Below are 26,598 nucleotides of genomic sequence, written 5' to 3'. Positions count from 1 at the left end.
GTCACAAAGATACAGTGACCTAGTCAATTTTTAAAATTAAATTAATAAAAATATTTAAAAGATGAAGAAATAGCACTACCTAGAGGATACAGCATTAGATTTGTAGTTAGGAAGGAACTTCCTGTAATGGACTTCCCCAGGCTAATGAAATTGAAGATCCTTTTAAATAATTTAAGAATGGAAGTACCACAGAAATATGTAATATTTCCTTTCTATCATCAAACATTTTGAGTTAGAATTTCACAGAAGGATCCCCAGTAAACTAGTAGAGGAAAATGATTAATATAAAGCCCAGTGGAGAATATAAGAAATGGCATTGTATTGAATTATTAAGGAAATTTAAATTAGACTTTCCTATAAGAATTGTTCATACAGTTATAATTGTATAAAACAATTACAATTACGTTAGAATTGCATATAAATGAACATTAAGTGCTTCTCTTCCTCTTTTTTTGAATCATTAAGAAATACAATATATCATTTTTTAAAAAAAAATTTGGGATAACATGAGGAAGGAATTTTTAAAAGTAAATTATATTACACTTTCCTTAAGGAGAAAATTTTAATTTAGATGAAAGAGAGAGTAATAAATACTAAGGAGAAATTTCTCAGTGCAATCTATATATAACAAATTCTTAATCAGAGTATTTTTCCAGGGACTGCTCCTAATGATAATTAACTAAATCTACAAACTAGGAACCAAAACTTAAAATTTCATATGGTAGAATACAATTTTTATAGATAAACATTTATATGTGTCCAGATAATTGATATAAACCTAAAATCCAGTTTATTCCCCAGTAAATGAATGAATGTTCATAGATATTTGCAAATTGTCTTCCTCATTAGAATGTAAGCTCCTTGAAATCAGGAACAGTTTGGGCTTTTTTTTTTTTTTTTTTGGCTCTCACCAGTTAGCTAATTCCTAGTACACAGTAAATACTTTCTAAATGTCTGATGATTTGATTTGAAAATTGTGTAGACAATATTACAATTATGGCATTATAGAAATATAACATTCAGACAGAAATGAATTATTATTTTGTTACTTCTAAAAGTAGCCATACTAAATTGTATGACTGGGTGATGAGACATCATCAGCAAGATCCAATGGAAAGAATGCTGGTTTAAAGATTAGGGGATCTAAGGTCAAATATTGGTTATATCCTTACTATCCAAGTAAACTGGAGCAAGACACTTTTCCTTTATGGAACTCAATTTCCTTAGGTGTAGGTTGAAAGGGTTAGAGTAAATAGCCTCAGAAGTCTCTTTCAGATCTAAATCTGAGATTTTATGTTCACTAATAACAAGTAATAAAAAATGTATTTCACAACAATTCTTTCATATGCTGATTTTACCTTTTATTAAAGATGAAAACAAATTTGCATAGTAATTAGATGAATGTGCATTTTTATTTTTACATGGAGAACTAAATCTTAGAGGAATAGTTGATAAAGCAGTACATAGAGCACTTGTAAATCTTTTACTCTTTATTGCAAATGTTTTATGACTTGCACATTTAGTTACACTACCCCATATAAAGTTACAATCCATAGTTTAAGAAGCTTTGTAGTAGACTATCTTAAGGAGATCTGGGTAATGTGAATTAAAGCAAAGTGGAATGAATAGAACTTGGATGACAGTTTTTACAAGGATGGAAACACTAAATAAAAATAACTTTGCAAGCTTAAGAACTAGGATCAAAGCAATGATTCATCATGTTACCAAAAAATTTATGATGATACATGTTATACAAAAACTAACAGAGAGATGATGGACACAAAAAAAGACATGATTTGTCAACATAGCCACTGTTTAGATTTCTTAGTTTGCTTTTTTGTCATATTTCTCTCCTTTTCTCTTTGTTGATAATTATTTAGGGGTGGGAGGAGGTAGCTGGAGATTTACCAATAGCGACAAGAGGGTCATTAGAACATTTTTTTAAAAAATGCACAGGAGAGAACATAAAAAAGATGAAAGGGACGCACAGACAAGCAGGACAGTTTTTGAAAATAATGTGTAATTTGTTACATACTTTAAAAAAAGTATGAAGAGAAGCATTGTTTCATATGAAATATTTGCTTTTTGTTCTGCAGTATATATTGAAGTACTCTTTTTTGGTGTTTAATTTTAGAATTGAAAAAAATTAAAGATTGTATTATCTCAAAATGAAACATATTTTCTCCCAAAAAGGTTTCCACTTTTGACATCCTGTTCCATGCCAATGATACCACTATGTACTTAGTCACATTTCAAATGCTATTATATCTTCATGGCTGTCCCTTCCTTTTTGTTGCCCTAGTCATCCTCCTGGGTCAGACCCTCATCCCCATTTGTCAGATCAAATTTATTTATAAATAAATACATTATTTATTTATTTCGAGTAGGTCTTTCTAATTTGACTATTTCCCTGATTTATCTTTTATACTATGGCCAGATCAATTTTTCATAATCAGAAATGTGAGTTTATTATTTTTTTTCTGCTCAAAACACTTAATGCCTATCAATCAACAAGCATTTATAAGTACCATCTATTTGCCAGACATTATCCAAGATAGTAGAAAATGCAAAGTGAAAAATATTAAATAAAATTATCAATAATATTCCAACTCTTTAGCATGTTATTTAACACCACCCACAATCTTATATCGTGTTGATATCCCAGCATTTCTTGGTAAAGTCTATTCTGTAAACTCTAACTGCTTTCATGCTGGCCATAATGAACTCTTATATACATCCCATGTCTCTGTATTCTGTAGAGAATCCTTTACCCTATACTCTCTTTGCCTGTTTTATTTATTCTTTAAACTCAATTTAAATGCTACCTTTTCCAACAAGATTACTCATCCCTTCCTTACTAGTCACCCATCTCCAATCACCAATACTTCCCTATTCTCCTTGTATGACACTAAGTTTGTAACCTTTTATTTATTTCATTTTGTGTTATAGTTATTAAGGTATATGCCTATTTGTGTTACACTTATTGATGATGACTCAGGATCAAATCACCATGGAAGAGAGACAAGAAGCAGTATATGTTGTTAATCAAACCACCATCACAATCTTGACCACCATATCCCCTAAAACCCTCACAGAAAAAGTTCAGGACTCTGAACAGAGCCTTTGGAATTGCTCATGTCAATGAGGAAAGTAATTATTTTGGAAAAGGAACTCATCCTTCTCATTATCATTAACAACAGCTACTAACCAGTTGTTACAAATGGCATAGGCATCCTTAATCCTACTTCTGTCCCTGTCCTCACAGCAATTGTTAGGAGTCAATTCCTATGGATAACAGATCAGCCTCCTTCATCAACTGCCAACCCATTGCCACTCATAGAGGATACAAGCTATTTAAAAAGAGCCATTATTATCAAGGGACCTTTCTGAGGGGAGATTCTGTCTTACTTTTCTTTCCGTATGTAACCTAATTCTTAATATGGTACTGTGCATATAGTAAGAACTTCATATTTTAATTCATGATAAGCATCAAATAATATATAGAACTTCAATGTAGTAATGATTGTGGGACCCACTAAGGTGAACAGAAAATATATTCTATGAACTGAAATTATTCTTATTTTTTAATTCTTAGGTCTTTCTCTATTTTTTTCTTCAAATTAAGTTTTGATTTTTTTTTCTGTTTAACAGGCATTTATTTTCTCTCCTTTGTACTCCTTCCTCTCTGCTGATGAATTAATTTAATTTTATATATATATACATATATATATATATATATACATATAATTATAGGTACATAATTATAATAATATGTTGCATTATTATAAATATGCAATATCAATCACTAGAATATACCCTGAAAACTTTGGGATTATTATGTATTTGTGATTAGAAACTATAGATTAACCTGATATTTTTGACCATAGGTCTTGTTCTTTTGTTGCCAGTATATATGATTCTAGGACCTTCAACCTTTTATTGTGGCTGCTGATAAATCATGTACAATTCTAATTATAGCTCCATATTTGAATTTTTTTCTTGTTTCTGGAAATTTTTTCTTTTTGATCTGGGGGATTCAAAGTCTTATAATAATTTCCCTATTGTTTTCTACAAAGGATCTTTTTGAGATTGTGATCAGTGTTTGTTTGTTTGTTTGTTTTTTAATTTTTTATTTATTTCTGCTCTCCCCTCCAGTTCGATCATTCCAAGATAATTTTCTTGGATTATTTCTTGCATTATCGTGTCAAGGTTTTTGGTTTTTTTTTGTTTTTTTTTTTTTTTGGTCACAGCTTTCAGGTAATCCAATTATTCTTAATTTTTTTCTCCTTGATCTGTCCTTTTTTTTCTTATAAAATTTTCACATTCTATTATTTTTTTATTCTTTATATTGTGTTTTGTTATTTCTTAGTCTCTCATAGCTTCACTGACTTCCCCTTGCCTAAGTTTAATTTTCAAAGAGTTATTTTTGTCTTTAAGACTCTGTATTTCCTTTTCTAGTTGGTTTAACTTTTTCTCATAATCTTTTTCTTGGATAGTTCTTATTTTAGTTTTAGTTTTATTTTTTCCTCATTGTCTGTCCTTTGATTTTTAAATTATTTTTTGAATTCTTTTATAAATTTTCTCTGGGGAGGGAGCTATTTAATTTAGGGTAGCCACTCTTTTTTTTTTCAACCTCAGTGTTCTGCTCTAAAGATGAATCCCAGTCTTCCATGTTCCCATAGTAAGTTTCTATAGTTGTTGTTGTTTTTTTTCTTTACTGTTTCTTTTCTTTCTTTCTTCCTTCCTTTCTTCCTTCCTTCCTTCCTTCCTTCCTCCCTCCCCTCCCTCCCTCCCTCCCTCCCTCCCTCCCTCCCTCTCTTTCTTTCTCCCTCTCTTTCTTTCTTTCTTTCTTTCTTTCTTTCTTTCTTTCTTTCTTTCTTTCTTTCTTTCTTTCTTTCTTTCTTTCTTTCTTTCTTTCTTTCTTTCTTTCTTTCTTTCTTTCTTTCTTTCTTTCTTTCTTTCTTTCTTTCTTTCTTTCTTCCTGTCTTTCTTCCTTCCTTTCTTTCTTTTTATTGAGAAGTATTAATGTAAGCACCTCTAATCATGAAATGTGGGGATGGTGCCTCTAGCTTAACTTTAGCTCTCCCCTCTGACCTGGAACCCCAAACCAAGAGCTCCACTCTCCTGCAAATGCTCAGAGCCAGTGCATGTCTGTTCCATTGTCTCTGTACTCACAGTTGTGCAGATTCTTTCTCCCCCAGGGCTGAGTCTCTGCAGCATAGCTAGGCCTGGTGTTACTAATCAGCAGAAATTCTTTCAGTCCTTCAGGACTCAGATCACCCCCAATTCCATACAGGAAAGTGTAAGTGTCTGTGGTTCTTGCTGAGCTCCAGCTACACCCACCTTTTCCTTGCCCCAGGGGTCCCCCAACTGGTGGTTTCTGTGGACGTCAGACCGAAAAGTATTTGCACTTAGTACTGGTTAATCCTGGCCGTGCAATCTTCAGATCTTGTTGGGGTTGTATCAGAAGGACCTCTTTTCTATCCCAAGTCTTCTTGATTTTTTTTTTTACCAGTCTTTGCTGGGCCTTGAGGCAAAAATTTGTTCCATTTGTGGGAAAATCTAGAGAGCCTGAAATTTGCTGACTTACTTTGCCATCTTCCCAAGTAGCAAGTAGCCCTCCAAAATATACAGGTTAAGTCAGGGAAATTTTTCAATCCTGATTTTGTTAGCTCCTTTTTTCAAGAGAGAATCCCTCATGATAAACATCACACAATAGAATCTTAGATTTAGAGGTAGAAGAACCACTAGAAATCATCTACTTAAAAAAACAAACTTCATTTTATGAGTGAAGAAACAGGCAAAGAAATTAAGTGTCCTGCACAGGTTACCAGTGGCAGAAACAGGAAGTTTCCTATAATTTATTATCAGGTTGTCCACAGATTGATTGATGAGATTTTTGAGTCAAAAGAATTCCCCAAAACTAGTTACCAAATCTGCAATATTTTCAGGGGTAAAGGAGGGTGAATGAAGTCATGAATCACTAACTGTTGAAATGATATATTATTTTTTAAATCATATTGTCAGAAAAATGGTTTCAGTGACTTTCTCCTAGTTCCAGGTTAGTTTATGTTTTCTAACTGCCAATAAAACAAAACAAAAAATAATGGGAAGAAATCATTCTGCAGGAGTACGGAAATAAGCCTGAGTAAAAGGTGGCCAGAAATGAAGTTTACCCAAGAAATAGAAACAGGTTTTTCCTGATGAACAGTTGTATACTTTGGGAATTTTGAATTTTTACTCTCTTCAGTTAACCATATGAGAGGTAGAGATGGGGAGGAGAACAAAACCCAAATTAGGTTTTGTAAATTATTCTGTCACATAATAACCCTAAAGCAATTGTTTAAATCTTCCATGCTGGCAGCATCTGCCACATTAATTGTAGGCAATTACACTTTTTCCTTACCATGAAAATTAGACTTAGATAGACCTTTCAGGAATAAAAGTGAAAAAAAAAAATGAAAACATCCCAAAAGTTTAGATTCTGATTAAGCTTGATTAAATGATTTTTAAATTAGACAATCTTTAAAGTAACAACTTTGAACCAAAATGCAAAAATTTAATATTTATATATTCTGAATCTATAATCTATAATATTCGAAGAAATCTTTTTCTTTCTAAAACTTTGGTATTGATTTTCCAACAGATATTTACCCCAAACCCAACCCACCTAATCGTCCTCAACCTGGAATCTATGACAATCCTGGAGGTAAGAATTATAGGCATTACCTGTAATAGATATTGTATTTATTTCATTTCAGAAATGATTTAATGTTTTTTCTACTTAGCTATTTGAATTGTAATAATTTAAGAAACAAAATGTTTAGAGCAATTATATGACAAGGAAAATGCCAAAATAGCTTTTATTTTCTTTTGCAACATTCTCAAATACTCAACCCTAAAAATAAAGGAAATATTCATCATATGTGTATATATATATATTATGGTTGAAAAAAACAAGGTAATACAATAAGTCTATTAAAAAGTCTAAGAACAGGGATGAATCATATCCCACTATCCCTGTAGTAGCTAATCATGAATCTTGTCTCCAATGAATGAATAATGCATATTTGTAGAACTAGCTCTCACTTTTCCTCTCTGAGAGTTCCCATCTTTCCCTCATCTCAGTTGGGTATGTGTATCTTAGGGAATTAATAACCTAACTTCAATCTAGGCACCTAAGACAGCAGCTTTTTAGATGTCATTGGAAAAAATATTACTGTAGCTTTCAGCTTTACTTATCAAAAAAGACCAAAATATATAGGAGTTCATAATCAAATTTTTTTTTTTTGAAGAACACTGCCTAGAGAAGAAAGAGATTTGGATATGAGGGAAAAGATAAAGAAACCTAGCTAAAGGCAGCTGTAGTTTTCTATACAAGTTACTCAAGATAGGGTCCCAGACAGTTCTAGATTCCAAACTGATAGTCAAAGAGGCCACTGAATAGCTCAGCCTTGGGGATATGTGCTATAATGGAAGAGTAGGAAAGGAAGAGTGGGAAAAATTTTCAAAGGCAAGTGACAGGAAATAAAAATAATCTGAAACACCAAATGACCAAGAGAGAACATTTAAATAAAAATTCTAGTGTACAAGCAAATAAACCAAAAGAGAGAATCATAAAAAAGAAGGGAAAATGAATAAAATCTTAACAGAAACCAAAGAAACATAAAAGAAAAATCCCATGGACCCTTTAGAAATTATGGAAATTCTATAATGGTTTAAAAATAAAGATAACTAGTTTTTTTTAAAGTATGAACATATTTAAATAAGAAATCAGAGCAGAGCTTTAAATGCAGACTTCCAAAATACAAATAAGATAGAGTACATAGAGTTGAATAAATGTTGGAGATAACTTTTTCCAAAAACAGAAATTCTAACAAATTTAGAAAACATATGTGAATGGAGGGGGGAAAAAAGCAAAAGGAAGCAACATTAAAATAATACAAGAATTATATATCAGTTAAAGTAAGAATTTGAGTAGAAGATATATAAATAATTAACTTGTGTTGTAGGCCTCCCTAAAGAATATTGCAAATTTAAAAAGAAATCTGAGTATCATAGTTGAGGAAATAGTATAAAAAATTGTTACATAAAACATCAGTATACATTAGTATATATCAAATGTGTTATCTTCTAATAGTTCTGACTTGACTGAACAATAAAATATAGTCAAAGGATAATTCATATTTTGGTAAAAAAGCAAAAACAATTTAACCTGAAGATTGGAGATCTCAATTTTATTTTTTGAATATTGTAACAACTTTAATTTTATATCCAAGGGTTGTCTTTATAGTTTATGCTACCTTGTTCCATCTTCTGTTTCTATAGTTTTAGGATCTTCCTTGTCAAACCCTAAAAATAAATGACCAAAAGCAATAGGGGTTATGTGCCAACTGCTAACTGAAAGCAAACAAACAAAAGCAAAAGAACAGAAAACTAAAAAGTTCATGGAGGTTATAGGAAAAAAATCTTGTTTATTCCATTGGAGGAGGAAAATTTGACATGCATGGAGGGTCTCCTTTAAGACTGAGGAGACTCAAGGCAGTAAGGCTAAGCATTGATCTATATTTGTGGCTAGACAAAAACAAGCAGTAAATTATAACCATAGCAGTAAGGAGTAACATTAATTAGACATGTTTGCCTAATGACAAAAAGTTTATTCATAGCAGGGCTTCATGACTAGAACATCATTTCTGCAGGTACTTGTAGAAGCTCAGAGCACCATCTGGGGCTGATTTTAATCACTTTTGTGATTTTGCTGCAGAAGAATTCCTTCAGAGGGTGAGCGACAAGTTTAGGGTGTAGCCTTAACCCTGGGAAAAAGTGTGTCCTAATAGGAAGAAAAGAGAGGAGTAAAAAGAAGCGTGATCTTGGAGTGGGAGTCCTGCTACTACTCTTCACTACTAACCTTCTCCCTGCCTTCTCTGTCATACACAACAGAAAGCCAGTATATTTGTGGAATCTTTGGGGAAAAAAGGAGGAATAACAATGCAATAAGCCTATGGGGGCTTATTGAAGGCCTCAAGAGAGTTGTTACTTCAGTTTATAAAAGTGACAGAATGCTGTAGGGGACTCTGCTTATGGGAGATTTAAAAGATTAAGTGAAATGTTTATATTAGGGAAGTAGAGAGTTGGAGAGCTCTATTAAGCTTTCATTTGGGAGAGACAATTTATCTGGATCAAGATCTGGGTCTTAATGCCTTCTAACACAGCATAAACACCACAACAGAGAAAACACAAATGAAGGGTATTAATCAGATTTCTAAAAAGAAATTTATCTGATTCAGGCATTTTAAACTTGCAAGTAAACTAGTGAATCAGGGCAAAGAAATGAGAATCTGGAATAATGTGTTTTGGGTAAAAATAGAAAGGTTTTGAGGAAATAAATTAAGTACAAATTATAAATTCCACTTTGGACATGAAAAATTTGAGAAGCCAGTGACATATCTATTCAGGAGAGCTGGTGATGTAGGTGTTGGGAAAAGAAAAGGGATGATTTAGAGCCCCCAAAAGAAACTGATTTCAAACATGGTTATGGTGCACAGCATATAGTGACATGAAGGCTAAACATTATCTCACAGTAGTATTCAGAAGAGCCTTGTAGTATGGAAACCTGCCTTTAGACACTAGTACATAAGCCAAGTTGGGACGATGTTAGGAACATCTGCCATAGTAATACATCTCACTCAGGTACAATGGTTGTAGCATAATGGATAGGGTTCTGATTCCTTAGTTGTTCAGTTATTCAGTCTTATCTGACTCTGTTAACAGGGACCCTGTTACATCCATGGACTATGCATGGAGTTTTCTTGGCAAAGATACTGGAGTGGTTTGCATTTCCTTCTCTAGTTTTATGTAGGGATTGAGTGATTTGTCCAGAGTGACATAATTACTAAGTGTCTGAGATTAGATTTGATCTCAATCTTTCTTACTCCAGCCTAATGCTATATCTACTGTGCTACCTAGCTGCTCTATCTGATCCCACATAAAAGTTCCATAAATTTCATAAAAATATGAAAGATATCCTATTTGGTTACAAGTTAGCAAAAGCCAAAAAAAAAAGTTAATACAATCTACCTGCATACATAGAACTAAAATATTCAGATTAAAGGTGATAATAATCCTAATATAAACTCATAAAACTATCCATGATATATCATATTTATTTTTAGATGCTACCTTTTATGATGGGAATTGAAGTAATAAAGGCAGAAGGCAATCTAGAGAAAAATCTGAAAACTATCATAGGAAGACCATATAGAGGATGCATATCCTAGAAAAGACTCAGAGAGGGACCCAACAGTTGTCTTCAAATATTTGAAGATCTATTATATAAATGAATTTTTCTGTATAATCCTGTGCCCTGTTATTACTTTAGAAATAGCAAAAAAAAACCATTTCAATTTTTTATTCTTTTGTGAAAAAAGATAGTTTTACATATTTTGCTTTACATCAACAGGTAATGTTAATGATTTAGATTTGGACGATGGACGCTACCCACCCAAACCTAGACCTCCAGCAGGTATGATTGATGCATTATCAATTTGTTTAAAAAGGGTGATGACAATGGTACAGAAGGTTAGTATCAATGTGCTTATGGAGGAATTCTTAAACTGGGAAAAGTCAGTGACACAACAAGAACTTTGGAAATAATTTTTAAACTTGTGGTTCCCTCTTACACATTTTTCTCTACCACCTGGAAAAATTAAAGCTCATAGTAAAGAATATTTTATGCATAATAAAATAAAAGGCAAGAATGATGTGAATAGTACTTTTGGTATTAGACATAATGCTCTAATCAAATATTTGACATTTAGAATCTTATTTCCAAATATGTAGTTTTTTTTCTCATTTAATTAATCCTGAGACTTTGTCACTTTGAAAATAAATTACAAATTACTTTTTTTTTTCTGGGTAGAAAATCATATCTTAGAAGTTGCCTTAGAAAAGATATTTCCTTTTTTATATATGAGGCAGTTTCCTCTCTATAAAACTATTTGATTCAAAAATCAAATGCACTTAAGTGATGGTTATTTGTTTTAAAGATTATTTTTAAGCATTTAAAACATAAGTCAAATGTAACAGCAAAGTCTCTTAATTTATAAATTTGAAATTATATGCAACTATGAATTAGGAGTCCTATTTATTTAGTGTGTCTCATAAAGGACTTAAGAATGTCATCATGTATTTCTGTTTGAAGTGTTAGTCCCAGTTTTCTTTTCTGCAGGAGGAGGTGGATATCATTCCAATAATTTTGGCAACACACATGGTAAAAGTATGACTTGGGGAGGCTGAGAGATACAACAGCATTTTTGTAGGGTCCAACAGTTGAAGTGAGCTGTCCCTTACAAAGAACTAACTGTTTCTGCAGGACCACTCACTGAATTCAAACTCTCTCAGCTATTGCTTTTCCATCTCTGGCAATTAATTTTTTTTGCTTCTCTTTTGGTTGATTTTTATGGGCTTTGTTAAATCAGCAAGTTTAATCTACTAATTGGCCTGTCCCTTACTTTAGGAATGATTTTTGGCTGGAAATTTTAGGTTTCAATGCAATAAACTTTTGTTAATTAGTTTTGTTTTTTTTATTTGTTTGTTTTCCCTGCAGGAGGAGGGGGCTATAACTCCAATTACAATAACCATGGTAAATGCATGATTTGAGAGGAACTTTAAAAAAAAAGGTTGCCAAATATATATATATATATATATATATATATATATATATATATATATATATATATATATATATATATATATATATATATATATATATATATGAGCTTTCCCATCAGGGAATGGGTTTACTTAATGTTTTTGAGGGTCTATTGTTTAGTGTCTGCTCTTTGTTGATTTGTCTATCATCCACAACTGTACTCGTTGATCATTCTTTGACTTGCAATCTTGACTTGCTGGGTTCTCATTTTGGTAAAGCATTTAATATTTCCCTCTAGATTATGATTTCTACTCAGATCTGGCTAGGAGGTGTTACTCTTCCCCCACTACTCCCTTTCTTTAAGGTGTTTATTATGTTTATCATTTTAAAATTCATTAACTCCCCAGTAAGTTTTTAGTGGATCAGTGATTATTTTCTACTAAGCTTTCCCCCAAATTTCTCATAATTATTGATGATTTTTAAAAATAAAAAAAAATTCTCAGCAATGTTTTATTTTCCAAACATGTATAAAGATGGTTTCCAACATTTGGTTTTGTAAGATTTTGAGTTCTAAATTTTTCTTCCTCCCTTCCTTACATCCCCCTCCCCAAGACAGTAATTTGAAATATGTTAAACATGTGGTACAGTCCTTTTAAATACATTTCCAAATTATGTTGTACAAGAAAAATCAGACCAAAGGGAAAAAATCATGAAAAAGAAAAAGTAAACAAACAAAAAAAAGGTGAAAATACTATGCTTTGATTAACATTCAATCTCTACAGTTTTCTCTCTGAATGTGAATGGCATGTTCTCTCCCAAGTACATTGGAATTGTCTTGAGTCACTGCATTGCTTAGAAGAGCCAATTCCATCACAGGTGATCATTACAAGGTCTTGCAGATAATGTTCTCTAAGTTCTGCTCACTTCAATCAGCATCAATTCATGTAAGTCTTTTCAGGCTTTTCTGAAATCAGCCTGCTCATAATTTCTTTTAGAACAATAATATTTCATTACATTCATATAGCATAACTTATTCAGGCACTCCCTAACTGGTAGATATCTATTCAGTTTCCAATTGCTTGCCAATACAAGAATATATAGTAATGTTCTTAAGAAAAGAATTGTTCTTCATGATGGAAAATGCTTTCCATATCCAGAGGAACAACTGATAGATTTTGAATGCAGATCAAGACATCTTATTTTAAATTTCTTTTCTTTCCTTTTTTTTGGGTGGGTGGGTGGGTGGGTGGGAGGGTTCCTTTTGGTCAATTTCTTCTTTCACAACATGACTAATATGCAAGTATGTTTTACATGACTGCATATATACATATATGAAATCTATATTTGCTTGCCATTATAGTGAGAGAAGAAAGGAAGAGAGAAAAATTTGGAACTCAAAATTTTTAAAAAATGTTGGAAGTTTTTTAAAATATGTTTTTAGAAAAAATACTCTTTATTAAGAAAATTTGGCTGCTTAGCATGGCCCAGACTTATAAGCTATTGTCCTTAGAATCAGAATAGGATTGCTGTATTATTTCTTATTCTGCTTTGGTCATTAACAAATAACAGTGACAGTAACTTTACAGAATTTCTTTTGGGAACATTTCTGGGAAAATGTCTTTTTACTTCTAGCTCACTTGCTAAAATTGGAGCATGCTCCTTTCCCAGTCCAAGATCATTTATAAAGGATTCCCACCCTTTAGTACTGTGCCTTTGTGAGGTAAACAAGACCAGCCCTAAAACTATGATTAAATAATTAAAATCAATCCCAAAGGGTTGGATAAATTATGGTGAGTCAACTAAACACTATTCAACCTGGGAAATGACCAAACTTGTTAAGCATTACTAAGCTTGACTTGGGGCAATTAGACTGAACTCTTTTCCCTTGCTTTTTCTCATCCCTGAATGTGAGGAAGGAAGTCCTCTTTTCTCTTCATAAGAGGGCATGCTAATGCTGAGGAGATATGAAGGAAAATAATAGGAATATTAATTCATTTTTCCTAGCTCTAGAAGCTGACCTTTAAGGACCAGGGTCCTAGCACACTATTATAGGATCTGTATTTAAAACTGGAAGGGACCTTAGAAGTTATATAAACCTTCTTTTTTCAAGCGACAAAAATGAAGTCCTGGGGAGGGCTTGGTGGTAAATAAATTGCCCAAGGTCGCATAGTTAGTAAGTATCAGAGCCAGGATTCATATCTAGGTCTTCTAATTCTAAATCCAAAGACATTTTGACTGAATGAAGTAATAATGATAATAATAAAAAGATCCTTTTGTATCTAAAAACAAACTTTTATGAATAAACAATTCACCTCAAAAAACAATTACCTTTCTGTATGAGATATGATATTTTCAAATAATGCCTACATCAGTTTTTAGGTTTTGTTACAAAGTTTTATGGCTTATTTCCTACTAATAGTAACACATACACTAATAATGAAACCCTGTCCTGTAATAAAGAAAACCAATTAAGTAAAACAAATAGAGATAACCACTGAATGTAGAATACCATATTACAAATTCCTATTCCACATTCCTATCTCTGGAGAACAGCAAGATTTATTTCTTCATCTTCTGAGTTCTGTCATTAGAATTTAACAAAATTTGATTGTCTTTTAATGTTGTTTTCATTTACCTTGCTATAGTCATTGTGTATATTGTTCCTCTAATTACTTTGCTCTGCATCAGTGTATACAAAGCTTTCCCATGGTTCTTTGAATTCTTCACATTTATAATTTTCTTATGGCAAAATAAAGTTGTATTTTATTCACATATCACAATTTATTTATTCACTAACTGTTTCAAGATTTTTTGCTATCACAGAAAATGTTACTAAAAATATTTTTATATATATGTATATATATACATATATGTATGTATATATATTTGTATATATGTATGTATGTGTGTATATATGTATATATATATGTATGTATGTGTATATATATATGATTTCTTTATTTAAATTTCTTGGGTTTATACCCAAAAGAAAATTCTTCTTTTTTTTTTTTTTTTTTTTTGCATAATTCCTACTTACATTCTAGAACAGTTGGACAAATTCACCAACTCCATCAACAGTATATCACATATCCCTCCAATGATTGTCATTTTTTATAATTGTAATTAGGATTTTTAAATATTAATCATAAACTTTGTTCCTTATCTTGAATTTTTCTTAAAGAAATGGATTTAAGTGTAGTATAAATAAATAACTCTTTGAAATTCCCAGCCTTATATTTTCCTTTTAATTATCCCATTTAACACAATTTAGACAACTGTATTTTAGTTCTGTTTCTTTCGTCAAACAACCATCAAAACAAACAATACACAACTTTTTTAGTGGTTCTTAATGTATCTTAGGCTGTGACTACTTATATTTGGCATTTATCATGTGAAATTGATTACTTACTTTTGGGATGGAAATGGACTAATATTTTCACCTTTTACATCAAGTTGCTTGGGACTGTGCATGCTGCATGAGCAAGAGAAGGATTTATTGGGAAATCATACTTTATTGATGGCTCTTTCAATTTAATGCAATTTTTTTTTTCCTACAGGAGGAGGGGGATATAATCCCAGTTCTCATTATGGAAATAATTATGGTAAATCGATTACTTTGAAATGGTGTTAAAGATGGAATTTTAAAAAGAGGTATGCTGGTAAATATTTAACAACTGGCTTTCCAAATATATATATATATATATATATATATATATATATATATATATATATATATATGTATATATATATATATATATATATATATATATACATATATATATATATATATATATATATATATTCCTCAGAACAAGTTTAATCTGCATTATTTACATTTTCTCTATCACTTTAAAAATACATTCAACTAAATAACAAATCAAACCCTGATTTGCAGCTTTTGCCAGTTTCTGAGAAAATAAATGCTTACCCTGATAATTTGACAATTGGATTTCATAAGCCAGTTTGAGCTTGTCCCAGCACATCTCTGAAATTAACACTTTTTTTGCAGGCTTTTTGGCAGAATGTGTTCAATTTTCATTGTTTTGTCTAACCTATTGAGTAATTAATTCTATATTTTCATATTTTTGTGTTGTTGTCAGACATGTAATAGCATTTGGATATGGTTTAGCTGTAATTAATTTTTTTGTTTAAAGTTATTTTGTAATCACATTCTTTCTCCCTTCTAGGTGGAGGAGGATATTCAAATTACGGAAACACACATGGTAAATGAAAAACTGATTCAGTTCTATTGCACAGGGGAAAGAAAGTGCTATAGCATATTGGTATAGACACTACAAGTTATTATAATGAAAGGGGAATGATATCTATCATTCTAGTCTATTATAAACACTGATGCCAAAGAAATTTTCCATAAGTACAGATATGACCATGTGATTCCTCTGTTCAGTTAATTCTGATAGCTTCCTATTGTCTGAAGGATAAAATATAAACTCACCTTTTTAGCTTTTAAATCCTTACATTATCTATGCCCAGCCTACCTTTATAATCTCAGTTGACAATGCTTCTCTTTCATCATTCTATGATTTCAGCCAATCAAATCTTTTTAAAAGCTTCTTACATGTGACACTTCATTTTCTATCTTCTTTCTTTTGTATTCCCCATTCTCATGTTTGAAATGCACTCCTTTCTTATCTCTGCCAAATCTTCTTTTAAAATACAGTTCAGACATCTTATACATGAAGCCAGTTTTAATAGCCAATTTGTAGTTCTCTCCCTCCAGAAGTACCTTGTATTTAGCTACTGTGTGTGTGTGTGTGTGTGTGTGTGTGTGTGTGTGTGTGTGTATTCATTGATTTTATGTTTATGCTGTACAGAGTGTTATCATCTCCTTTACTGGAATATAAAATCATTGTAAATAGGGATTATTTTGTTCTTTGTTCTTAAATCCCCAGCACCTTTAGGGATTGATGAATTCCTTCCCACATTTCCTAAATACATGCACAGGAAATCATATCATAGTATTTGTCAGGGCTTCTTAAACTTATTTTTCATTCGGATTTGCCCAAGAAGTTTTTATGTGATCTCAGGTATACAGGTATATAAAATAGGTATACAAATGAACATTTACTATTAATACATCATGATTTCACAACCCCACTTTCAATTACAAGACCCCATATGGGGTCACAACACAGCTTAAAAAGTTGGGGTATATAGAACTCAAGAATTCTTTGAGAACATTTTCCTCATTTTGTAAATAAGTAAACTGAGGGCTAGGAAGGTGAAAATAAGACCCTATTTGAGATTACTCTATTCTCTACAAAATCCTCCTCTGAAATCTGATAGTATAGAAAAATATATTACATAAAAGGGCTTTTAAAAAGTCATGCCAAAATAATAGGATTCTAGATTTTTTCTATTAATTCCATGAAGTTTTCTATAGATAAGTTTTTCTATATTTTAAAATAGATTTTTGTCATGTTTTAACATAAAGATAAAGATGTTTTGTTTTTTAGTTTTGCAGAATATTATTTATGAATAATGAGAATTTCTATCTTATTAAACTTAAAATATAATACAATTTCTCTTCTTTATCACAGGTGACTCAGTAGCTAGAATTGTTTCTCCTATTGTTTCTGTGGTTGTGGTATCACTTATTGGAGCAGCAACTAGCTATTTTGCTTATAACCGGAGGAGAAACTGCTGCAGAACAAATGGTGAGTTTCAAACTAGATTTTACAAATTTATGTTACACAGCCTCAACTGGGCCCTCACTGCTGCTAAGCAATCCTGACATATCTCTTTAATCTAATCACTACCCTACTCTCCACAATGGCTCTTCCAAACCTTTTCATATCTCCTCAGATTTCCCATGGTTCCCTCTCTCCCAACTTCCTCAGCAGAGAACCAAGTCTTATATTTTATAGAAAAAAATTTGAAACTATTTTCCATGAGCTCTCCTTACTCTTCTCTTCCTCATCTCCTAACACACATATGCCTTCTGCTAGTCTCTCTTCCTTACCCAGGCTAACCCCTGTATTTGTTTAAGGAAAGAATTCGAATATTCATCCCATTTTCTCCAATTGATTGCCTACTCTGTCATTCTCATTCTCTTACTTATTTTCAATCTCTCCCTTTCTACTTACTGCCTAAAAATTCCTATTCCAAAAAAGCCCTCACTTGATCCTTCCATTACTTCTCAATATTATTTTATTTCTCTTTTGCCTTTGGTAGCTAAACTCTTTATAAAGGCCGTATACAATAGGTACCTTTATTTTCTCTCCTCTCACTCTCTTCTTAACCTACTACAATTTGACTTATAACTTTATAATTACACCAAAACTGTTCTCTTTAAATTTACTAATGTTCTCCTAATTGCCAAATCCAATGCCCCTTTCTCAATCTATTTCCCCTTGACATCTTTGCAGTCTTTAATGCTTTTTGTTGATCACTCTTTTATAACTTCTCTCTAGGATTTTGGGACATCACTCTCTTCTGGTTTTCCTCCTACCTGTTTGGCCATTCTTTATCTGTCTCCTTTTTTGGATCTGCTTCCAGATCATGTTATCTAACCATAAATGTCCTTAAAAGATCTTCTCTTCTTCTTCTATATTGCTTCACTTGATGATCTCATTAGCACCCTTGTATCTCTTCCTCTGTCCACATACCTTTATATCATGCTCTTACCTACAAATGTTCCTAAAGCTTCTTTTCTCCTTCTTTCTTTCTTTCTTTCTTTCTTTTTTTTTTTCTTTCTTTCTTTCTTTCTTTCTCTCTTTCTTTCTTTCTTTCTTTCTTTGCCTTCTTTCTTTCTTTCTTTTCCTTTTTTTCTTTTACCTTCCTTCCTTCCTTCCTTCCTTTCTTTCTTCCTCACCTTTTTTTCTTTTTTTATCCCTTCTTTCTTTCTTTCTTCTCCTTTTTTTCTTTTACCTTCTCTTCCTCTTCTTCCTCCTCCTCCTCCTCCTCCTCCTCCTCCTCCTCCTCCTCCTCCTCCTCCTCCTCCTTTTTTGAATCTCTGAATCTTCCCAAGATGTCTTGGGTTTTACTGACTACATTTCTTTCTTAAGGACATTGCCTTATACCAAAACCATTCTGATTCTCATTGATTGGCTCCCAATAGGTCCCAGACCAAGCCTCATTTGGTCATTGCTTAAATCCTGGTTAATTCAGATTGAATGAAAATGTCAGTCATTTCTGCTTTGCCCAGAAACCCTGAGAATCTTCCTCTCCCAGATTTTTGGCTAGGTGAAAAAAGAGATTCTTTGTCTCAATTGCTACCTAGTTTTAATCACTGAGTGGGAGTAGTCTCTGTCAAACTGAGACTTGTTGAAGACTTTAGCTTAAAAAAAGTTAAGATCTCCCATAGTATCTGTATCTGGCCATTGGACCCAGATGACTCTAGAGGGAAAAGTGAGGCAGATGACCTTTCACAGCTCTCCCTCACTTAAGTCTAATTTAGTTACATGTCATGATGACATTACCTTTCTGATGTTATGGCCCTCTTTGAGAACAAAGGACAAAGAACAATAAGAACCATCTCCGTGCAGATGACAAATCTACCTTTCCAGCCCCAATTTCCTGACCTCCAACTACCTTTCAAACATCTCTAACGTAGTGTTCAATAGATATCTTAAATCTAATATGACTAAAACAGAACTCACTATCTTTTCCCCTAAACTATTCCCTATCCCAGTTCCTACCTTTCAGCTATTATTGTAACGTACATGTTCTCAGACTCTCAGGTTTGCAACCTAAGAGAACTAGATTTCTCAATCTCCCATTCCATATCTAATGTGTTGCCAAGGCCTGTTGATCTCATCTTTGCAGCATTACTTAAAAATGGCCCCTTCTGTCCCTTTTCCCTGCTACCGCTCTAGTTCAGAATCTCATCACCTCATCCCTGGATTGTTACAATAACCTGTTAGGGGATCTGTTTGCCTTAAGTCCCTTCTCACTCCAATCCATTTTTCCTTCAACCGCTAAAGTGATTTTTATAAAATGCAGATTTGATCAAGTCACTCCCTGTCCCCTCCTCCCATCTCCCAATTCAATAAACTTCCCTGGCTTCCTATTGCCTCCAAAAATAAACACAAAACCCTTTGTTTGGCATTAAGAGCCCTTCAGACCAACTCCCCTTCTACCTTTCTAGTTTTCTTATCCCTTACTCCCATGCTGTAGTCTTTAATCCAAAGACACCAGACTCTTGGCTGTCCCATGAACACTATCTCTTCACTCCAGGCATTTTCTCTGTTTGAACATCAAGCCTGTAATGTTCTCCTTCATCTACTCCAATTATTGATCTTTCTGGCTTCCTTTAAGTTCTAATTAAAATCCTACTTATAAGAAACCTTCCCTAATTTATCTTAATATTTATTCCAATTTGTTTCCCCCATTAGATTATAAGCTTCTTGAAAATAGGGACTATTTTTCTTTCTTTTTGTATCCTTGATGGGGTGAATGGATTCGAGCAAAAGACCACGACCCTGACAGCCACTCAGTATTTGAGTGGATCCCAGTGAGAAAAAAAAAAAAACTTATCTTCCTGCCACAGAAATAAACTGACCCTGTAATAATTATCTTTTCCAGACAGAGCTATCCTGTACTGACAACCACTGTTACCTTCCACAATCTGAACATTAAATTATAGAAGTCAACTCCTGGGGAGTAATTTATATAAACAGGATGATCATGACCACTAGTTGACTTACTGACACACAATTAACACAGCTCTGGATTCTTTCCCATAAACAGTCCCACCTCTCCCCTTGAAAATCACTAGCTCTCCTAGGGAGCTTAGTCTTCTTTATATAGCCTTCACAATAAAGCTTTACCCTTTTACTTGGAGATCATCTGAACCTATAGATTGTTTTGGGATGATTCCTCACCTTCCCTATTTGTACCTCATTATCCCCAACACTTAGCATGGTGCTTGGTGCATAATAGGCACTAAGTGAATGTCTTCTTGTGTCTTCAAAAAAGAATATTATTTTTATGTCTATTTTCTAAATATACTTAGCCAAAATTTTGTTACTTTAATTCTGAACTCTATTTTCCCGTTTGAATAATTTATATAATACTTTAAAATTTACCAAGTATCTGCCCTGCATTCTCATTTCATCCTCATAATAACTCTGGAAGTTCACTAGGCAATACTATCCCCATTTTACATTTTAGGAAATTGACCCCAGAGAGTCCAGTTATCTTGCCTAAGGTTATGTAGCTAGTTTCTGTAACGCCAACTTTGATAAGCAAAATATTGTAATAGCTATTTTTATCTAGGGGTTATTTATTGTATTGTTTGTATAATTTATTGCACAAATATATATATATATATATATATGTATATGTACATACATATACATATATATATAAATAATACTTATTTTATCTTGGAGGATTTGACATAGACATGAGTAACTGATTATGAAAAGACTCTTCCATTTGATCTTAGTCAGAAGGTTAAAAAGTAATTAAACTTTCCAGACATATCTTCATCATGTCATCTGCATTCTTCATCTCCATCCCTTGCCTTACTCTCTGCTATTTCCTACTATCACAACTTTGGATTCTACTAATGGGTCTTCTAGCTCTGATTGCATTTTTTCTTTATCTTACCCCAAACCTGATCTCCATGCCACTTTATGGACATTTCCATACTTTGCCTCTGTGCATATTACCCTGTCTCTTCTCCATCCTGCTTTCTAATCCATAAAATTATTATTATTATTATTTATTACCAAGTTGTTTTGAAACAATGATCTAGCCTAGAACCAAAGATACTGGAGAGTTTGCCATTTCCTCCTCCAGCTCTTTCCTTCTCCAGTGTTAAGCGATTTGCCCAGCATCATACAGCTGGTCAATGTCTGAGGTGGGATTTGAAGAAAGGAAGATGAGTCTTCCTAATTCCAAGCCCAGTGCTCTGTCCACCTCAGTGTATTCCAGTGACTCCCTATTTCTTCCAGAATCAATTATGTGATCCTATGTTTGATGTTCAAAGCTCTTGATAAATTTGTTCCCTATTCACATTCCAAGTTTTTTGTTTGTTTTTACAATTTACAACACATCCCTCCTTCCAGTATTCTGTGATTATAATCCTTGCTATTGTTACAGAAGATACTTCATCTCTTATTTCTGTTTTTGGTTTATTTGTTTGTTTTTTTGAAACTATCCTCCAAACATGAAATTATCTCCCTTCTTATCATTTCCCCAAGACTCTTCTACTTTTTAAAGTTCCAGATAAAATACTATCTTTTACAAGAAGCCTTTCCTGATCCTTTTTTATAGTGCCTTCACTCTGTTAATTATTTTTAACTTATTCTGTATAAAGTTTGTTTATGCACAGTTTGCATGTGGTCTCTTTCATTAGTTTGCAAACTCCTTGAAAACAGGGAGTATCTTTTGCTTCTCTTTGTATCTCCAGCATTTAGTACAATATCTAACATATAAAAGAAGTTTCATAAATTTTTGCTAACTTACTTGGCTTAGTAAAATTTTATTGACCAACTAGCTGATAGTAAATGGAGAGGTCTTCTGTTTTCAATGTTCCCTATCTTGTCACTTCACTAATTATAGATACAGATAGCAAAACTTTTCATATTCAGCTTTACCAGAGAAATATCTTAACTTTTTCCCTGAAACTTTTCACGCATTTATAATTCACTTTAAAAGGTGTGTGTAAACATGAAATTTTTTATTCAAAAAGTCACCAAAAAAAATCAAGGTTTTCTGCTGAGTAGTTCATCATCACTTAAAGCATCTAGGAGGAGGTTATTGCTCACCCAAAAAACTGCAATGAAGGGCTTTGATTTACCAGGTGCACTTACTGTGTCACAGTATTCATGTTTAATTTTATATAAAATCCATAAAGAAACTCTAAAATGTAGATCAGAAAGGAGGAAGTGGTGTTTGATACCAGCAACATTAATTACTTTAAATATAGACTCTACTCTAGGATGGTTTATATCATATATATATATATTTTTTTTTTCCTGTGTGAGGACTTTAGAAATGTTTTCAGAGAAAAAACAGAGATCAGACAGCACATTTTGAGCCTTTTAAGTTGGAAGGAATATTTTAGTTTTGGCCTCAATTTTCTGTAAATTGCAAGATGGTCTCCCTCTGCTGGCAGTTGCAGAAGACTGCAATGGCATATCATTAAAATCAGACCTCTTCTTGAAAATTTTCCTAAATAAATTTATGAAAGATAGATTATGCCATTACAAATAGGTTTTATCTTTGTTTTTTATTGCTCTTCAGTTGACCAGGGCTTCTAAGATCCAGCATCTTCCCATTACTCTTATATGGTTTGTGCTTTTGGAGGAAAAGTGATCCAGACCTTGATTTAACCATTTTAGGGAACTCCCTATTTATAAATGCAATCCAAAATCTTCCTACATAAGAAACTTCTCTAATACATCCCTAATGAGTGATCATACAGTTTTTACTAAAAGATTTGATAAGGTAACTAGCTGACAAAGTGGGTAGAATACTGGATCTGGAATCCATTATAGCCTCAGATACTTACCAGTTATAAACTCTAGGCAAGTAACTTAGTCTCCCTCTACCTCAGTTTCCTCATCTTCATGATAAGGGTAATAATAGTACCTAAATCCTAGAATTGTTGTAAGGATCATAGATATTTAAAGCATTTTACAAAACTTAAAGAAAAAATTAGCTATAATTATTGGCTATCAAAAGAGGGAACCTAGTACTTCTCAAAGCAACGCAAAGCATGCACTTTTTGTCCAACTCTATTTGTAGATTGTTTCTCCCTACTCACTTCCCCTTCTCTAACCCTTTCCTCAGCCTAAATCTTCCCCCTCTATAATTTCTGAGCATTGCTTCACTCTCTAGGATCAAGCAAAACTGTTTTTTACTATTTATTTTTTTAAATGATTTCTTTTTTACTATTTCTTCCACATGTTGACCCTTCAAATACTTAAATCTTAGGCTCAAAAGCTGAAAGCCAAAGGGGAACTTAGAGATCACATATTCTAATGTCTTCATTTTTCAGATGATGAAACTGAGTTTAAAGTATATGACTTATCCAAGGTTACTAAAGTACAGTGTTGGAATACCAAACTGCCTCCTGTGACGGCTTAAAGACAGTTATAATATTTCCCCTATTGTTTCTCTTCTTTAGGCTAAACATATCCAATTTCAATTGCTCCTTATATAGTAAGCTATGAGTTACCCTTCGCTGGTTACCCTTCTTTGGAAAATCTCCAGCTTTTTAACAGTCCTTTCTAAAATATGGCATTTAGAACTAAATGTGTTAATCCAGATGTACTCTGATGAGTACTCTTACTATTCTTCTTTTTCTAATGTGATCTCAGACATCATTAGCTTTTGGGGCCATCACATGGAGTCTCTTGACTCACATTGTACTCATAGAACATAAAAGTTCTAGCTCTTTTTTTTTTTTTTCAGATTAACTCATATTAATCCAAAACTCCCTCATTTTATTTTGTAAAGTTGACTTTTTGAATTTATGTAGTATTTTGATTTTATACTCATTTTATTAAAAAAAATAAATCAGCCATATGGCATGTTTAGGTATTTTTGGATCCTTAATCTTTCTAATAATGTATCTAATGTAAGTTATCTCTTCTAACTTTGTGTCACCTAAAAATGTGATGAATGTGCCTTTCATGCCTTCTCTAAAGTTATTGGAATGAGTTATTAAAAGCTGGAAATGGACTGGATTTATAATCAGAGATCCTAAGGTTTCATTTGAACTTGCCACTTATTAAGCATTTCACTTTGGAAATGTTGCTTAATCTTTATGGGCCTTAGTTCCTCATGTATAAAATGAAGAGACTGGAAAAGATGCTTTCTGAAGTTCTTTCCAGCAGATTTATGATCCTATCAATCACAGGACAGAGACCTCCCTCTAAGTTAAGTTTACTCATTCCACAAACTTAAAATCCACTTAACTCTATTATCATTTCCATTTATTTACAAGTTTAAATTATCAAATGCTTTATTAAAATCGAAATTATATGTGTTGGCATTCCAGAGAATGACATTTTCTTTACAATCTTCCTTTTTAGAGCCAGAGAATGTTTGAAGGAGGCAAGCAATCTGCAATGATTTTCACATGAACTGGAATAAGATGGGAATGGACCTTTATTTTATATATGCTATATAGTATTTTTTAATGTTGTGTGTATATAATGTAGATCCACCAACCTATTAAAACAAGTTTCTTCTCCTAAAATCTCTAATTCATCTAAATTAGAATTCTAATTTTCTTTGTATAATGAGGATGCAAAGATATTTATCTGAAGTTTAATGATTTAAAAAAGAAGTCTGATCTAATGGTCATATTATTTAATGTGAAAATTATGATTTGCACTTTGTTCATAGTTCTTAAAAGCCCTTTTATAATAATATATAAATGTTTTAACTCCAGTACTTGTGGCATAAAGCCTGATTGGCATATCCAATTCATATACATTTAGTGAGAAAGAAAACATGAAAAGATAGTCCATTCCAATGGTATTTTTATTGGGAAAGTCACCAACACAAATGATAAGTTTTTATTTCAACTATAAGCTTTAATTATGAGTGAAATTGAGCTACTTATTTCCAACATTGATAGAAAAGCCTGGATATTACAATGTTGGCTAATATTTCTGTGACACTTAGGGCATAATTATTAGGAGAAAACTAAATGGCATTATTAAATTAAGATTATAAACGCAAAGTGCTAACAACAAAATTTCTAAACCAATGATTCTGAAACCTGATACATTCTTCTTGGGATTTAAAAAAAATAAGAACTAAAAATATAGGCTACTTTTGAGTCACAATAACTTCTAGCCTTTCAATTTATTACCATAAGTGCCCAGATGTAATTTATATTAATATTCTACTTCCTTCAATGTAATACTTTTGCAGCATCACATATAAAATTTTAAATTCAGATTTCAACAATTGTACTGAAATATTTTTATATGAATGTGTGATTTTTACCAAATAGAATGCAAGCTCCTTTATGGTGAGGATTGTTTCTTTTCACTTCTTATATCCCTAGGATGCAGCATGGTGCGTGGCACTTCAGTGGCACTTATTAATCCTTTTTGATCAATTAATTAATAAAACATATATGGTACTAGTTTCTGAGGGAAAACTAAAGAAGTACTTAGTTGTTCATGGCAATTATGCTCAGCAATGTTGGAAAAAAATGGCAGTCACCTCCTTGGTTTAGTGCAGTGGAAAAGCTAAACTCTTCCTAAGATTTAAAACTCAGAAATGGACCAAATCTGGTCAACCTACTGCCTGCTACCTTTACTTACATATTGGTTTTGGGGGAATGAAAAAGGAGAATGCTTTGGTATAAGTGCTTATTAATAAATGAAACTTTATGTAATATAAATGGATACAGAATTTTCCAAATCCTACCAACTGGCTCTATAAAGCTAAAACCCACACATTGCTTTGTTCTATATGTTATTGGTTTTTAAGATTTCATCTTAAGAAGTTAGGATCAAAAAACTTTTTAAAAGATTTCATACTTTGAGGAAGATTGGAAAACAAAATGAAACACCAAAATCAACTAAAACATTAATAGAGTATCATGACCATTTAACACTGAATTACATGTAAATTATCATGTAACTTGAATTCATCCTTATTTTGCCTCTTATGAAAATGCTCTTCTGACATTTATGTGTATCTTACACATAATGCCATAATATAATGTAATAATAATCACTCTATGTGATGAAAATCGTGCCCAACACATATTAAAACATCATAGAACATTGAAGATTTTTTAAAAAATGAAATCTTCAGTCTCTTATAGGACTATTATGTATTTGTCCCAGTAATTTTTAAAGATAAATTAAAATAAAAACAATCTTTTGCTTGTTACTTATATATTTTGTATTGTTTTTAAAAAGAGATTTATTGAGAAAATCATTTAGTATCAAAGTTCTAAAACCAATTATCATTGTATATAGTCAACCTATGTCTACATAAAA

At 32.3% G+C, this 26,598-nt stretch overlaps 1 protein-coding gene across 7 annotated transcripts in view; it reads left to right on the top strand.

The window, feature by feature from the left end:
• Positions 1–24,830, top strand: part of XG (Xg glycoprotein (Xg blood group)) — a 53,514-nt gene extending 28,684 nt beyond the window's left edge. For 4 of the 7 annotated variants that reach the window (XM_074300227.1, XM_074300223.1, XM_074300228.1 and 1 more), the window contains 8 exons: positions 6,647–6,709; positions 10,460–10,522; positions 11,228–11,269; positions 11,606–11,641; positions 15,208–15,252; positions 15,838–15,873; positions 17,212–17,328; positions 24,664–24,830. In XM_074300227.1, coding sequence (XP_074156328.1) covers positions 6,647–6,709; positions 10,460–10,522; positions 11,228–11,269; positions 11,606–11,641; positions 15,208–15,252; positions 15,838–15,873; positions 17,212–17,328; positions 24,664–24,680 — 419 coding nt within the window. In that variant the 3' untranslated portion in view covers positions 24,681–24,830. The remainder of the gene's footprint in view (positions 1–6,646; positions 6,710–10,459; positions 10,523–11,227; positions 11,270–11,605; positions 11,642–15,207; positions 15,253–15,837; positions 15,874–17,211; positions 17,329–24,663) is intronic. The other 3 variants (XM_074300226.1, XM_074300225.1, XM_074300229.1) reach the window with 3 other exon arrangements.
• The last annotated feature ends 1,768 nt before the right edge of the window (positions 24,831–26,598 follow it).

This window comes from Sminthopsis crassicaudata, chromosome 3 (genome assembly GCF_048593235.1).
Source record: "Sminthopsis crassicaudata isolate SCR6 chromosome 3, ASM4859323v1, whole genome shotgun sequence".
Taxonomy (NCBI): Eukaryota; Metazoa; Chordata; class Mammalia; order Dasyuromorphia; family Dasyuridae; genus Sminthopsis; species Sminthopsis crassicaudata.
Note: the sequence above shows the minus strand (reverse complement) of the source record. Positions and strands in the feature narration are given on the sequence as shown.